The sequence below is a fragment of the Symphalangus syndactylus genome, chromosome 12, assembly GCF_028878055.3.
Source record: "Symphalangus syndactylus isolate Jambi chromosome 12, NHGRI_mSymSyn1-v2.1_pri, whole genome shotgun sequence".
Classification (NCBI taxonomy): domain Eukaryota; kingdom Metazoa; phylum Chordata; class Mammalia; order Primates; family Hylobatidae; genus Symphalangus; species Symphalangus syndactylus.
The window spans coordinates 123,649,927-123,667,123 of NC_072441.2; the positions used below are offsets into that span (position 1 = coordinate 123,649,927).

At 37.8% G+C, this 17,197-nt stretch overlaps 1 protein-coding gene across 7 annotated transcripts in view; it reads left to right on the forward strand.

Moving 5' to 3' along the window:
* The window catches only part of RALGPS2 (Ral GEF with PH domain and SH3 binding motif 2), a 204,961-nt gene that overhangs the window by 102,236 nt on the left and 85,528 nt on the right, over positions 1 to 17,197 (forward strand). For all 7 annotated transcript variants that reach the window (XM_055254607.2, XM_055254605.2, XM_063627487.1 and 4 more), the window contains one exon: positions 7,649 to 7,775. In XM_055254607.2, the coding sequence (XP_055110582.1) occupies positions 7,649 to 7,775 (127 nt within the window). The remainder of the gene's footprint in view (positions 1 to 7,648; positions 7,776 to 17,197) is intronic.

Genomic DNA, 17,197 nt, shown 5'->3' on the forward strand with positions numbered 1-17,197 from the left:
AAACCAGAGTACTGGGAGTATTATTTCCATGAAATGGCAATCACCAAGATTTATGGTAAGAATAATTTTGGTTCATGGATTTTTTTTCTCCAACTACCAAAATCTTCAAGATATAGGGGAAAAATGACTTGTAGATCTATAAATGACAGTAACGTAAGTGTTGTAATCTAGGATTCTCTTGTTTAATATGGTAGCCATTAGCTACATGTGGCTATTAAATTTAAATCATTAAAATAAAATAAAATATTTAGTTCCTTGATCCTACTAGCCACATTGCAAGTGCTCAGTAGTCACATGTGGCTAGTGGCTATCATATTAGACAGCACAGGCATAGATTTTCACCATCACACAAAATTCTGTTGGACAGCACTTATCCTAGTGCCTTCAACTTAATAGAAGCTGGAGGATTTTAGGGAGCAGGGTGAGATAATGAGCTGGAAGAAATTGTGAAGAGTAAGGAGCAAAGATTACACCTAACCTACCTCCAGGCTATGTTACAAGGTTTATAAGAAAAAAAGGGGAAGGCTTAGAGAAAATGTTAAGGATAGGGATTTTGCAGAGGATGGACCATGAATTCAAGAGGATACAGTTGGAAAGGTTTAGGATGGTTTTGTTTTGTTTTGTTTTAACCGATAAAGGGAATCTACCAGAAAGACAACAACATTCTATATAGGGAAAATATTAGGAGCATTTTCTTTAACATCAAGGAAAAGGATGCACAATTTCACTGTTGTATTCAACATACAGTTGCTATTGTTTATGTTTTAATGTTCATAACAGCATTATTCACATAGTCAAAAGGTAGAAACAACCCAAACATCTAACAGTGGATGAATGGACAAAATGCAGTATATACATACAATGGAATATTCATCTCCCTTTAAAAGCAATGAAATCCTGATACATGCTGCACCATGAATAAACCTTCAGACATTATGCTAAGTGAAATAAGCCAGATACAAAAGAACAAATACTGTATAATTCCTATAATTCCACTTATATGAGGTACCTAGAGTAATCAAATTCATACAAACAGAATCTAGATTGATGGTTGCCAGGGATGGGGAGAAATGGGATTTGGGAGTTATTATTCAGTGGATATGGAGTTTCATTTTGAGAAGATGAAAAAGTTTTGGATATGGATGTTGGTGATATCCTTGAAATGTCCACCTGAAAATGGTTAATTGTATGTTACATATATATTTTACCACAGTTTTTAAAAAATAGGTTTACTTAAAGTGGTTGAATATATGAACAATGCAAAATTGGCTATATTTGAAACAACAAGTATTATTTAAAAGGACATCATTTACAATATCAACAAAAGAAACAAAATATCAAACAATAAGTGGAATAAAATGTGTAAGACCTATATGCAGAAAGTCATAAAACTTTACAGGAAGTCATTAAAAAAGAACTAAATAGAGGGAGCAATAGCCCATGTTCATGAGTAGAACTATTTAGAGTTCTAACAGGTTTCTGAAACTGTAAAATAAACTGAATATTACTAAATAAATGAATTTAGTAACATTCCAAGATACAAAATCATCATACAGAAATCAGTTGCATTTCTATACATTAATAACGAACTATCTGAAAAATTAAGTTTAACCAAGGAGGTGAAAAATCTATACACAGAAAACTGTAAAACATTAATGAAAGAAATTGAATAAGATACAAATAAATGGAAGGATATCCTGTGTTTGTACATTGGAAGAATTCATATTGTTAAAATGTCCATACAGCCCAAAGCAGTCTACAGATTCAGTGCAGTCACTATCGAAATTTCAATGACATTTATCACAGAAATAGAAAAAAAATTCTAAAATTCACATGGAATCACAAAAATCTCAGAACAGCCAAAGCAATCTTGAGCAACAACAAAGCTAGAGACATCATACTCTCTGATTTTAAAATACACTGTGAAGCTATAGTAATCAAAATATTATGGTTAGCATAAAATGGACATGTAGACCAATGGAGCAAAATAAAGAGCCCAGAAATAAATACACACATTTACAGTCAATTGATCTTCAACGAAGATAACAAGAACGCACAATGGGGAGATGGTAGTTTCTTCAATAAATTGTGTTGGAAAAACTGGATGTCCGCATGCAAAAGAATGAAACTGGACCCTTATCTCATACCATCTGCAAAAATGAACTCAAAATATACTTAGTACTTAAACATGAGACCTGAAACTGTAAAACTACTAGAAGAAAACACAGGGGGAAAGCTTCTTGACATTGGATCTGGACAATAGTTTTTTGGCTATGACCCCAAAAGTACAGGCAATGAAAGCAAAAATATACAAAATGGGATTGCATCAAACTAAAAAGCTTTTGTACAGCAAAGGGGACAGTCTATAGAATGGGAGAAGATATTTGCAAATAATACATCTGATAAGGGGTTAATATCCAAAATACAGTCATGTATGGCTTAACAATGAGGATACCTTCTGAGAAATGTGTTGTTCGGTGATTTTGTTGTTCAGACATCATAGAGTGTAATCACACAAACCTAGATGGCATAGCCTACAATACACCTAGACTATATGGTACAGCCTATTGCTTCTAGACTACAAACCCATACACCATGTTACTATACTGAGTAGGCAGTTATAACACAGTGGTATTTGTATATTTAAACATGGAAATAGCACAGTAAAAAATACGATATTATAATCTTATGGGACCACTGTTGTATATGCAGTTTGTTCTTGACTGACATGTCATTTTGCAGCATATGACTGTATAAGGAACTCAGACAATGTGATAACAAGAAAACAACCCAACTAAAAAATGGGCAAAGGATCTGAACAGACATCTCTCAAAAGAAAACATACACATGTCCCGCAGGTATATCAAAAGGTGCTCAACATCGCTAATCATCAGGGCAATGCAAATCAAAACCACATAATATATCATCTCACACCTGTTAGAATAGCTATTATCAAAAAGTCAAAAGATAACAAGCATTGGTAAAGATGTGGAGAAAAGGGAACTGTTGTACAGTGTTGGTGGGAATGTAAATTGGTACAGTCATGGAAAACAGTATGGAGACTCCCCCAAAAATAATAATAGAACAATTATATGATCCAGCAGTCCCATTTCTGAGTATGTGTCCAGAGAAATTGAAATTGATATGTCAAAGAGATACCTGCACTCCTATGTTCATTGCAGCATTATTCACAATAGCCAGGATATGGAACCAATCTAAATGTCCATCAGCAGATGAATGGATAAAGAAAATGTGGTTTATATACACAATGGAATACTATTCAGCCTTACATTTACAACAGCATGGATGAATTTAGAGATCATTATCCTCAGTGAAATAAGCTAGATATAGAAAGACAAATGCTACTGCACAATTTCACTTCTCTGTGAAATCTTACCAGGCTGAACTCATAGAAGCAAAAAGTAGAAGGATGGTTGCTGAGGGGCAGGGGAAATGTTGGGTCAGTAGGTACAAAGTTTCAGTTATGTAGAACAGGGGCCCCCAAACCCCAGGCTGCTGACCAGTACTGGTCCGTGGCCTGTTAGGAACCAGGCCACAGCAGGAGGTGGGCAGCAGGCAAGTGAGCATTACTGCATGAGGTCCATCTCCTGTCAGATCAGTGGCAGCATTAGATTCTCATAGGTACGTGAACCCTATTGTGAACTGCACATGTGAAGGATCTAGGTTGTGTGCTTCTTATGAGAATCTAATGCCTGATGATCTGAGGTGGAACAGTTTCATCCCAAAACCTTTCCCCATTCATGTTCATGGAAAAATTGTCTTCCACAAAACTGGTCACTGGTGCCAAAAAGGTTAGGGACCACTAATGGAGAGAGAGTAAGTTCTAGAGATCTAACATACAGCATGAGGACTATAGTTGACTATAGTTAATAAGACTATATTGTATACTTGAACTTTTCTAAGAGAGTGGATCTTTTTTTAATTTTATTTATTATTTATTTATTTTTTTTGAGATGGAGTCTCGCTCTATCACCCAGGCTGTAGCGCAGTGGCGCAATCTTGGCTCACTGCGATCTCCACTTCCCAGGCTCAAGTGATTGTCCTGCCTCAGCCTCCTGAGTAGCTGGGATTACAGGCGCCCACCATCTTGCCCAGCTAATTTTTGTATTTTTAGTAGAGATGGCATTTTGCCTTGTTGGCCAGGCTGGTCTCGAACTCCTGACCTCAAGTGATCTGCCTGCCTTGGCCTCCCAAAGTGCTAGGATTACAAGCTTGAGCCACCGTGTCCAGCCTAAGAGAGTGAATCTTAAATGTTCTTACCATACAAATACATAAGAAGCAACTAACTTTGTGAGATGATGGATATGTTAATTAGCTTGATAGCTTGATAATAAGTTCATTTTATATATATATGTGTATTAAAACATGTATACCTCAAGTATATGCAATTTAAATTTGTCAATTATACCCCAGTACTGCTGGTGGAAGATTGTTTGTAAAATTTATATGGAAATTTGAAGGTTCAGGAATAGCTGAAGAAGACAATGGGAACTGGGGACATAAGCACTTGCCCTAACAGATGTCAGGATATACTATATTCTTTGGACAGTGTATGATTCCTGCAGTTTTAGACATATCTACCAATGAAACAGAATGAAGAACCCAGAAACACCTCCTTGTTTTTACGGGATTCTGATACGTGTATGACAGAGATGGCATTGTAAGTTGGTAAAGAAATGAGGGGCTGTTTATTAATTGGAGCTGCAAAATAGGTCACCAGTTTGGGGGAAAAACTGAAATCAGGCCCCTTGCACCATTTACAAAAATCCTTGTGAGATGACTCAAGGGCTTAAATGTGAAATGAAAAACTTCAGTTTTTTAGAAGGAAAAATACATGTGAATATCTCTCTGGTTTGGCATGAATAGATTTCTGGCTTGGGATAAGTAAGGATTTTTTAGATAAGATACAGAAAGCTCCAACAATGAAAAAAAAGATAATAAATTTTGTCATGTTAAGAATTTCTCTTCATCAAAAGATACCTTAAAATGGAAAAGAGGATGCAGTGGGGGGAAGATATGTGCAACAGTTGTCCAACTAGAATGTGTCCAACACAAGAATTTGCATCCAGAACTCTTAACAACGAAAAAAGAAAAAAATAGAAAAATTAACATTATAAAGGTATTTTGTAGAGGAGAGGATACACATAGAAGCAGTGAAAATGAATGAACTATAGCTTCCCACAGTTTCATGGATGAAGCTTTAATATCACAATGTTATATGAACAAAGTAATTGCCAAGGACTAAAAATGAAATAAAAGTTAAAATGAAATAAAGTTTGCCAAAAATGAAATAAAATTTGAGGGGAATGATAAACAGAACATTCAGAGTAGTGGTTACTGTTTACCTCTTAAAGGCATTCAAGGCAATTGGATGGAAGGTGAGTCATGTGTATTCGTTAGAAAGTTTAAATCTGTTTAACAAAACCATACCAGGCTCTAATGATAATTGAGTGTCACAAACAAAAGATTATAATTAATCTGCACACCAGGTCTAAGATAAAGTATTCATTTATGCAGTTGCACACATTCATACGTATTGTGTGAAGATACAAATCAAGGTGATAAGGAATAATCTGGGAGTTTGTATTTCCTGGGGTGACTGACATGAGCAGGCATTCATCTAGGTTTTCCCCCAAAACAGATTGTGGTGGTAAGGTGGTGTCAGATACCGGGTCACGAACATCTAGAATTCTGTGGGTCTCCTCCTTCATTAATACCAATGAAAGTGTGAAGAGCCTTGCCCCCATTTGTCATGCTCTTGGTGCAAAGGACATGTGGAGGTAGAACACTGTGAAGTATTTTGTCCCCCCACCACCACCACCAGCGGCTTTTGGAGGGGAAAATACAGTAAAGTGACTTTATAAATATAACATTATCAAAAGAAGATTTGAAAAGAAGAAAGAAAAGGCTTCTCAGTTAATAGAGCTTCTGAGCTATCATTTAGGAAATACCTATATTAACATCTAATTAGTTCTTTACAATCATATTCTTCCTCTAGTCTTCTGGAAACAAGTCTCTCCTACCACAACTCAGATTGAATTCTATTTATCTGATTATTGATTTATTATGAAAATTACAAAATCATGTTATTTTTTATGTATTAGACCATATAGTTTGTTACAGCAGTTCTGTGTTTCAGCTGTGGCAAGATTAGTTACGAGTTCTAAGTAATTTGTTTCTCCTGATATTGTACCAAAGTTTTTGAATGATTGACTTAGGGGGAAAAAAGAGCAGGTTTATCATTATTCCTATGTCACATAACTATATTTTGCATATCCAGATACTTCCTTAAGTGGGAAAGAGATAGATATACAGGCAGCAAGCAAACATTTGCACTTCTAATCTTGAGATTACTAATCAAGTATCTTGAAAGTGGAGTAAGAGAAAATTGTAAAACCGCTGTTTTAGACTATGGAATATCCATCTAAAACATTAAAGCAAAGGACCCTTTAACATTGTATTTTAAAGAGGGAGCGATACTGTTGAGACATTTTTCTAATAGAGATTATCTGAAGATAATCTGCATCTTTGAGCCTCTGAACAATAGATCCCAACTGTACTACTTATAATACTAGAAAGAGTAGTGGATTAGGTGTCAGAATACTCTTATCTCCAGAACTAGACTATGAGATCCTGAAAAACAAGGACATACATCTTTATGAGTGAGTGGGTGACAGAGAGTATTATATTCCGCTGCTTGCTAACCTTGTGATCTCAGTCTCCTCATCTCTAAATTAATACTCATACTTTTTTGTTAATCTCATAGGAAAATTAGGCGAGACTTACATAGGTGGAAATGTTTTGCATGCTGTAAAACAACACCAATATTTTAATATGAAATAAAGTGAAATCTTATGTAGTAATGAAATAGAAACTTCATATGTCTAAATAAAAAAAAAAAATTTTTCCAGTCTTTGGAATGATTTGAAAAACTATTTCCTGAACCTTTTGGTGAACACCATTGTGGGTGGCTGACTTTGCTTTTTTTTTTTTTTTTTTAACTCCCCTTGATTATTTACATTGATCTCAAAGGGCACTTACTACAAATCTGCCTCTAAAGTGTCTTACAACAGTATCTTTTAGTTATGTTATATGTGATGTAGCACTGATCAAAGAGAAGAAAATATCAGAAATCCAAAAATGTAAGGAATTACAGGATTTTACAGTTATTAGGACTAGCCATGACTAGATTTCTCAAGAAAAAGTGTTAATCGCAAACTTTGGTGTTTATTTCTTAATGATTATGCAAGAATGATGTTTATCTTTGAGGTGGCAAGGGACAGTTCATTAAAATACTTGGACATTTGAGCTAAATATGAATGCGTAATTTTCTAAAATTAGGAAGGTGATTAATAAAAATTGATTAATTTAAAATAGTAAACACAAAAATATTATAATTTATTAGTTAATTTTATGAACATACAAAGGATATCTTATAAATAATGAATTTGGATTATTAATAGACAAATCTGATTTTGTCTTATTTATATACTACCAAGATATAATTAAAGAAGATATAACTTTGAAATTAAAATCCATATTCACAGTAAATACAACTTCAGTTCAGGTCTTTGCTACAATAAAATGAGATTTGTAAATAACTTAGGTTTTTCTGTTTGTTTTTTAGTTATTAAGTCGAAAAGACAAAACTACCTTTGAAAAATTAGAATATGTAATGAGTAAAGAAGATAACTACAAAAGACTCAGAGACTATATAAGTAGCTTAAAGATGACACCTTGCATTCCCTATTTAGGTGAGTTATGTTACTGTGTGTTTTTTGTTTCTAGTTGTTACTCTTCCTTAATCAGTAATTTATGTGAAATTCAAGGTATTTTTTAAATGTTTGTATCTTTTAAATAAATTACTTCAAGATTGGTAAGCTGAAAAAAATGACTAAAGATAGTTGTTACCCTATTACCTGGAATGTATTTTCATATTAGATTAGCCTTTTGCCCTCAAGGTTTTTCATAGACTATTATGTTTTCTTAGAGTAGGACCATATAGTAAAACAATACTTTTTAGCTGTTTTAGTAATGTTTTTAAAGAATATAATAGTTTGTAATGATGTTTAATACACTAAGGAAATTGATCAAAGTCCTTATATAGTGAGGAGATATTTTAGTGTGAATTCTAAAGTAGTCTCAATGCATATTGGTATTGTTGTTTACCTGAATGAAATGAGTTGATTCACTGTGGCAATTGAGCTTCGTGCTGAGACAGTTCTGTATTTCGCATCTCATCTAATTAAGAATTTATCTCTTTATTATATATCTTATAGTGCTTATAAATTCAAGAAGTATTTAACCAGTAACATTATAAGATTATTTTTAACAAAATATGAATAATGCTTTGTTAGGTGTTTGAATGAAAAGAAGACCCAAATAAGTTGTTCTTTTAAATAGATATGTAAATCAAACATAAGGAAAATACATGATACATACCTAGCGCACATTAAAATGAATCGATTTGATTCTATGTAGAGAATAATCAAATGATGAAGATTTGGTGCTTTCTGGTCCTCCCCAACCCCCCAGATTTTGTGTTTGATGAAATTACTCACACTAAATTTCAAGATAGCTATTTCTGAGAGTGATTACAGTGTCACCTTGAAGTGTTTACAGTCCCAGTGACTAGAAGACAAAGAAGAGACAAAGGCAGTTGATACATGCCCATTTAGCTACTATAGAACATCAACCTTAGTTTCCCAGAGAAGAGTTTAACTCTTTAGAATATTGTGGGACACCCTAGAATTGCAGAGAATGGGGACCTATTGTGTACCTTGTGTTGAAGGCAGAATATCCCTAAGCACAGTGGAGTTAGTGGCCACTGCATCCCAGAATATTTTGTCCTGTTTCTTTGATAAACAACGTAGGACCATAGTAAGCATGAATCTTCTCAGAGAGGCTCTAAGCTGGATATTAGGAGAAAGACATTCTGTATGTGCTTTACATTTTTGTGTTGTTGCTGTCATTGTTTGTTTTGTTTTGTTTTGTTTGTTTTTTGAGACATCCTCGCTCTGTTTCCCAGGCTGGAGCGCAGAGGTGCGATCTCTGCTCGCTGCAGCCTCTGCCTTCCAAGTTCAAGTGATTCTCCTGCTTCAGCCTCCCGAGTAGCTGGGATTACAGGCACGCACCACCATGCCCAGCTAATTTTTGTATTTTTAGTAGAGACAGGGTTTCGCCATGTTGGCCAGGCTGGTCTTGAACTCCTGGCCTCAAGTGATCCGCCCATCTCAGTCTCCCAAAGTGCTGGGATTATAGGCATGAGCCATCACACCCAGCGTGGTGCTCTGTGTTTTACCATAGCCTTGGCTGTGCCCATACTTGCAAATATAATTCGAGGAGAGAAGGAATAGGGAATTTTTTCAAAAATAATACCTTCACAATTCAGAAGAATGTGTCCTTTTTATAGTGTGAAGAACATTAGACTGATAATTGGCAATCCTCAATTCCACAATGACTCTACAGTCCTTATTTTTCAAGTAATTGAATTTTCTTCTTTGAGCCTTGTTCTCTTTACCTAGAAATAGCATGCATAGGACTAGAATCGTGTTCTCCTTAAGGCTGGATGGGAGCATTGTGATACCTTCTTTTTTTTTTTTTTTTTTTTTTTGCGACAGAGTCTCGCTCTGTTGTCCAGGCTAGAGTGCAGTGGCACAGTCTCAGCTCACTGCAACCTCTGCCTCCTGGGTTCAAGTGATTCTCCTGCCTCAGCCTCCCAAGTAGCTGGGATTACAGGCATGCACCACCACGCCCAGCTAATTTTTGTATTTTTAGTCGAGACAGGGTTTCACCATATTGTCCAGGCTAGTCTTGAATTCCTGACCTCAAGTTGTCTGCCCACCTCAGCCTCCCAAATTGCTGGGATTATAGGCATGAGCGATCGCACCCAGCTGTAGTGATGTCTTCTAATTAACTTATTTTACTATCGAGAAAACCAAGATCCAGAAAGGTAGAAAAGACCTGGCTCATAGTCCTAAGACCTAGTTACTGACAGATCTGCATTCTGAAGTCTTAACCTAGAGAGATCCAGTTATACCTGCTGAACTCTCATTTTAAAATTTACCAATTTTATGATTGCTTTCTTTTTCTCATTGAAATATGTTTTTCTCAAACTAAATTTCATAATTTGTATCTTCTGGAAAAGAAAATTAAGATTATTTTCCATTCAAAATGAGAAAATAAGATAATAGGAATCCTTATGCTGTGATTTCTAGTTGGGGACCTTCTTGTACTCTTGGACCTTCCTGACATTTTTCCACAGTGGAGACATCAGTACAGGATTGAAGCTGTGTGCGTCTGTATATGTGCTCACGTATACTCATGCACTCTCATGCACACACAGAGAGAAAGTTGGGGAAGAAAGCACTAGCCAAGTTGGAGTTCAGTGGAATCAGGAAAGGTTTTCTAGTGGAGAATATACCTCTTCTGTCTCAGCCCTCGACCTGAAACAAAGAGTAATCATACCTGCAGGTTAAAGCAAATGCAGAAAATGTTGAGGTACAGATGTTAATTTGGAGAAAATATTACAAGCATTGTTTTTCTTGTATCTTCCATTTTTCCTGTCATCTCCAATGACTCCTTCTTTTTTCAGTTCCCTTTCATTTTATATGTTCTCATGATATAGGATCTTACGTTTCACTCTCGCCATGTAGTTCTGCTTCACTTTATACTTAAGCTAATTTAAAAGTATCCTATTCTTGTTGTCACCTTTTTCTCCATCTTCACTCTCTAGCAATTTTCCTAATAAGGTCACTAGTGACTTCCTGGTTGAAACATTTAATAGATGTTTCTCAAGCCCCATCTTAATTGTGTGAGGGTTGGTGTCAGTTATTTCTCCTCTTTGAAATTCACCACAAGTAGCACCAGTCTTTCTTGGTTTCCTTTCTACATTTCTGGTTTTGTTTTATTAGCTGCTCTTGCTCTACCTTTATCTTTTAAATGTATTCTTGAGAGGCCTCAGTCCACTTCTTTTCTTTCTTTTTTTTTTTTATTTTTTTATTTTTCAGAAACAGGGTCACACCCTGTCATCCAGGCTGGTGTGCAGTGGCATGATCAGCCCACTGCAGCTTCAAACTCCTGGACTCAGGTGATCCTCCCACCTTAGCCTCTGCAGTAGCTGAGACTACAGGTGTGCACCACCAAGCACGGCTAATTTTAAAATTTTTTTTGTAGAGACAGGGTCTCGCCATGTTGCCCAGGCTGATCTCAAACTCCTGGCCTCAAGCAGTCTTCCCGCTTCAGCCTCCCAAAGTGCTGGGATTACAGGTGTGAGACACGGGCTCAGCCAGTCCACTTCTTTTCTTACGCTATACAATCGGAGTGGTCTCATTCAGGTTTTTTCTATATATTGCCTGATCTTCCAAATCTAGACTGAATCTGTCTAACTTTGTGTATCATTGTATATTTTATATCTATCTGTATATCTTAGCTATCTACTTAATCCCTGGGGCCTTCTAACATTTTTTAGATACTAAAATACTGATTCATTAAGTGAGAAAAATCTATAGGTATCTCCCATTCAACATGTGCAGAAGTGAACTCATCATCTCTTCTTCTTCCTCCAAACTTGATCCCCATCTTATCTCCTAGCTTTCTCTACCAGTGACCAGTCAGTGTAGTAGTATTGACACTGTGGTACCACACTACTGCCTGGTGTTTTAATGCATTTCTCTTTCCTCCTCCTCTGCTTCTCATATTCTGTAGTAAAATGCATGTGTCTGAGGGTTATCCAAGAATTAGAAACCAAAAGGCCAGAGGGGGAGGGTTCCAAGATGGCCGAACAGGAACAACTCCAGTCTACAGCTCCCAGCATGAGCAACGCAGAAGACAGGTGATTTCTGCATTTCCAACTGAGGTACCGGGTTCATCTCACTGGGGCTTGTCGGACAGTGGGTGCAGGACAGTGGGTGCAGCCCACCGAGCACGAGCCGAAGCAGGGCGAGGCATCACCTCACCCCGGAAGCACAAGGGGTCAGGGAATTCCCTTTCCTAACCAACGGAAGATGTGACAGACAGCACCTGGAAAATCGGGTCACTCCCACCCTAATACTGCGCTTTTTCCAGAGGTCTTAGCAAACGGCACACCAGAAGATTAGATCCCGCGCCTGGCTCAGAGGGTGCCACGCCCACGGAGCCTCGCTCATTGCAAGCACAGCAGTCTTGAGATTGAACTGCAAGGCGGCAGTGAGGCTGGGGGAGGGGCATCCGCCATTGCTGAGGCTTGAGAAGGTAAACAAAGCAGCCTGGAAGCTCAAACTGGGTGGAGCCCACCGCAGCTCAAGGAGGCCTGCCTGCGTCTGTAGACTCCACCTCTGGGGGCAGGGCATAGCCAAACAAAAGGCAGCAGAAACCTCTGCAGACTTAAATGTCCCTGTCTGACAGATTGGAAGACAGTAGTGGTTCTCCCAGCACAGAGTTTGAGATCTGAGAACAGACAGACTGCCTCCTCAAGTGGGTCCCTGACCCCCGAGTAGCCTAACTAGGAGACAACCCCCAGTAGGGGCACATTGACACCTCACACGGCCGGGTACCCCTCTGAGACGAAGCTTCCAGAGGAACAGTCAGGCAGCAACATTTGGTGTTCAGCAATATTCACTGTTCTGCAGCCTCCGCTGCTGATATCCCCGCAAACAGGGTCTGGAGTGGACCTCCAGCGAACTCCAACAGACCTGCAGCTGAGGGTCCTGACTTTTAGAAGGAGAACTAACAGGACATCCACACCAAAACCCCATCTGTATGTCACCATCATCAAAGACCAAAGGCAGATAAAACCACAAAGATGGGGAAAAAACAGAGCAGAAAAGCTGAAAATTCTAAAAATCAGAGCACCTCTCCCCCACCAAAGGAACGCAGCTCCTCGCCAGCAATGGAAAAAAGCTGGATGGATAATGACTTTGATGAGTTGAGAGAAGAAGGCTTCAGATGATCAAACTTCTCCGAGCTAAAGGAGGAAGTTCGAACCCATCGCAAAGAAGCTAAAAACCTTGAAAAAAGATTAGACGAATGGCTAACTAGAATAACCAGTGTAGAGAAGTCCTTAAATGACCTGCTGGAGCTGAAACCATGGCACAAGAACTACGTGACACATGCACAAGCTTCAGTAGCCTATTCGGTCAGCTGGAAGAAAGGGTACCAGTGATTGAAGATCAAATGAATGAAATGAAGCGAGAAGAGAAGTTTAGAGAAGAGTAAAAAGAAACAAGCAAAGCCTCCAAGAAAAATGGGACTATGTGAAAAGACCAAATCTATGTCTGATTGGTATACCTGAAAGTGATGGGGAGAATGGAACCAAGTTGGAAAACACTCTGCAGGAGAACTTCACCAACCTAGCAAGGCAGGTCAACATTCAAATTCAGGAAATACAGAGAATGCCACAAAGGTACTCCTCAAGAAGAGCAACTCCAAGACACATAATTGTCAGATTCACCAAAGTTGAAATGAAGGAAAAAGTGTTAAGGGCAGCCAGAGAGAAAGGTCGGGTTACCCACAAAGGGAAGCCCATCAGACTAACAGCGGGTCTCTCTACAGAAACTCTACAAGCCAGAAGATAGTGAGGGCCAATATTCAGCATTCTTAAGAAAACAATTTTCAACCCAGAATTTCATATCCAGCCAAACTAAGTTTCATAAGTGAAGGAGAAATAAAATCCTTTACAGACAAGCAAATGCTGAGAGATTTTGTCACCACCAGCCATGCCCTAAAAGAGCTCCTGAAGGAAGCACTAAACATGGAAAGGAACAACTGGTACCAGCCACTGCAAAAACATGCCAAATTGTAGAGACCATTAATGCTAGCAAGAAACTGCATCAACTAATGAGCAAAATAACCAGCAAACATAATGACAGAATCAAGTTTACACATAACAATATTAACTAAATGTAAATGGACTACATGCTCCAATTAAAAGACACAGACTGGCAAATTGGATAAAGAGTCAAGACCCATCAGTGTGCTGTATTCAGGAGACCCATCTCACATGCAGCGACACACATAGGCTCAAAATAAAGGGATGGAGGAAGATCTATCAAGCAAATGGAAAACAAAAAAAGGCAGGGGTTGCAATCCTAGTCTCTGATAAAACAGACTTTAAACCAACAAAGATCAAAAGAGACAAAGAAGGCCATTACATAATGGTAAAGGGATCAATTCAACAAGAAGAGCTAACTATCCTAAATATATATGCACCCCATATAGGAGCACCCAGATTCATAAAGCAAGTCCTTAGAGACCCACAAAGGGACTTAGACTCCCACACAATAATAATGGGAAACTTTAACAGCCCACTGTCAACATTAGACAGATCAACAAGACAGAAGATTAACAAGGATATCCAGGAATTGAACTCAGCTCTGCACCAAGCAGACTTAATAGACGTCTACAGAACTCTCCACCCCAAATCAACAGAATGTATATTCTTCTCAGCACCACATCACACTTATTCCAAAATTGACCACATAGTTGGAAGTAAAGCACTCCTCAGCAAATGTAAAAGAACAGAAATTATAACAAACTGTCTCTCAGACCACAGTGCAATCAAACTAGAACTCAGGATTAAGAAACTCACTCAAAACTGCTCAACTACATGGAAACTGAACAACCTGCTCCTGAATGACTACTGGGTACATAACAAAATGAAGGCAGAAATAAAGATGTTCTTTGAAACCAACGAGAACAAAGACACAACATACCAGAATCTCTGGGACACATTTAAAGCAGTGTTTAGAGGGAAATTTATAGCACTAAATGCCCACAAGAGAAAGCAGGAAAGATCTAAAATTGACACCCTAACATCACAAAAGAACTAGAGAAGCAAGAGCAAACACATTCAAAAGCTAGCAGAAGGCAAGAAATAATTAAGATCAGAGCAGAACTGAAGGAGATAGACACACAAAAAACCCTTCAAAAAGTCAGTGAATCCAGGAGCTGGTTTTTTAAAGATCAACAAAATAGACCACTAGCAAGACTATATATATAGTAAAGAAGAAAAGAGAGGAATCAAATAGATGCAATAAAAAATGATAAAGGGGATATCACTACTGATCCCACAGAAATACAAACTACCATCAGAGAATACGGTAAACACCTCTATGCAAATAAACTAGAAAATCTAGAAAAAATGGATAAATTCCTGGACACATACACCCTCCCAAGACTAAACCAGGAAGAAGTTGAATCCCTGAATAGACCAATAACAGGCTCTGAAGTTGAGGCAATAATTAATAGCCTACCAACCAAAAAAAGTCCAGGACCAGATGGATTCACAGCCGAATTCTACCAGAGGTACAAGGAGTTGCTGGTACCATTCCTTCTGAAACTATTCCAATCAATAGAAAAAGAGAGAATCCTCCCTAACTCATTTTATGAGGCCAGCATCATCCTGATACCAAAGCCTGGCAGTGACACAACAAAAAAAGAGAATTTTAGAACAATATCCCTGATGAACATGGATGCAAAAATCCTCAATAAAATACTGGCAAACCAAATCCAGAAGCACATCAAGAAGCTTATCCACCATAATCAAGTGGGCTTCATCACTGGGATGCAAGGCTGTTTCAACATACGCAAATCAATAAACGTAATCCAGCATATAAACAGAACCAAAGACAAAAACCACACGATTATCTCAATAGATGCAGAAAAGGCCTTTGACAAAATTCAACAGCCCGTCGTGCTAAAAACTCTCAATTAATTAGGTATTGATGGGACGTATCTCAAAATAATAAGAGCTATTTATGATAAACCCACAGCCAATATCATAGTGAACGGTCAAAAACTGGAAACATTCCCTTTGAAAACTGGCACAAGACAGGGATGCTCTCTCTCACCACTCCTATTCAACATAGTGTTGGAAGTTCTGGCCAGGGCAATCAGGCAGGAGAAAGAAATAAAGCGTATTCAATTAGGAAAAGAGGAAGTCAAATTGTCCCTGTTTGCAGATGACATGACTGTATATTTAGAAAACCCCATCTGCCTAAAATCTCCTTAAACTGCTAAGCAACTTCAGCAAAGTCTCAGGATACAAAATCAATGTGCAAAAATCACAAGCATTCTTATGCACCAATAACAGACAAACAGCCAAATCATGAGTGAGCTCCCGTTCACAATTGCTTCAAAGAGAATAAAATACCTAGGAATCCAACTTACAAGGGATGTGAAGGACCTCTTCAAGGAGAACTACAAACCACTGTTCAACGAAATAAAAGAGGACACAAACAAATAGAAGAACATTCCATGCTCATGGGTTGGAAGAATCAATATCGTGAAAATGGCCATACTGCCCAAGGTAATTTATAGATTCAATGCCATCCCCATCAAGCTACCAATGACTTTCTTCACAGAATTGGAAAAAACTACTTTCAAGTTCATATGGAACCAAAAAAGAGCCCGCATCACCAAGTCAGTCCTAAGCCAAAAGAACAAAGCTGGAGGCACCACGCTACCTGACTTCAAACTATACTACAAGGCTACAGTAACCAAAACAGCATGGTACTGGTACCAAAACAGAGATACAGACTAATGGATCAGAACAGAGCCCTCAGAAATAATACCACACATCTACAACCATCTGATCTTTGACAAACTTGACAAAAACAAGAAATGGGAAAGATTCCCTATTTAATAAATGGTGCTGGGAAAACTGGCTAGCCATATGTAGAAAGCTGAAATTGGATTTCTTCCTTACACCTTATACAAAAATTAATTCAAATGGATTAAAGACTTAAATGTTAGACCTAAAGCCATAAAAACCCTAGAAGAAAACTAGGCAATACCATTCAGGACATAGGTGTGGGCAAGGACTTCATGTCCAAAACACAAAAAGGAATGGCAACAAAAGCCAAAATTGACAAATGGAATCTAATTAAATTAAAGAGCTTCTGCACAGCGAAAGAAACTACCATCAGAGTGAACAGGCAACCTACAGAATGGGAGAAAATTTTTGCAATCTACTCATCTGACAAAGGGCTAACTAATATCCAGAATCTACAAAGAGCTCAAACAAATTTACAAGAAAAAAACAACCCCATCAACAAGTAGGCGAAGGATATGAACAGACACTTCTCAAAAGAAGACATTTATGCAGCCAACAGACATGAAAAAATGCTCATCATCGCTGGCCATCAGAGAAATGCAAATCAAAACCACAATGAGATACCATCTCACACCAGTTAGAATG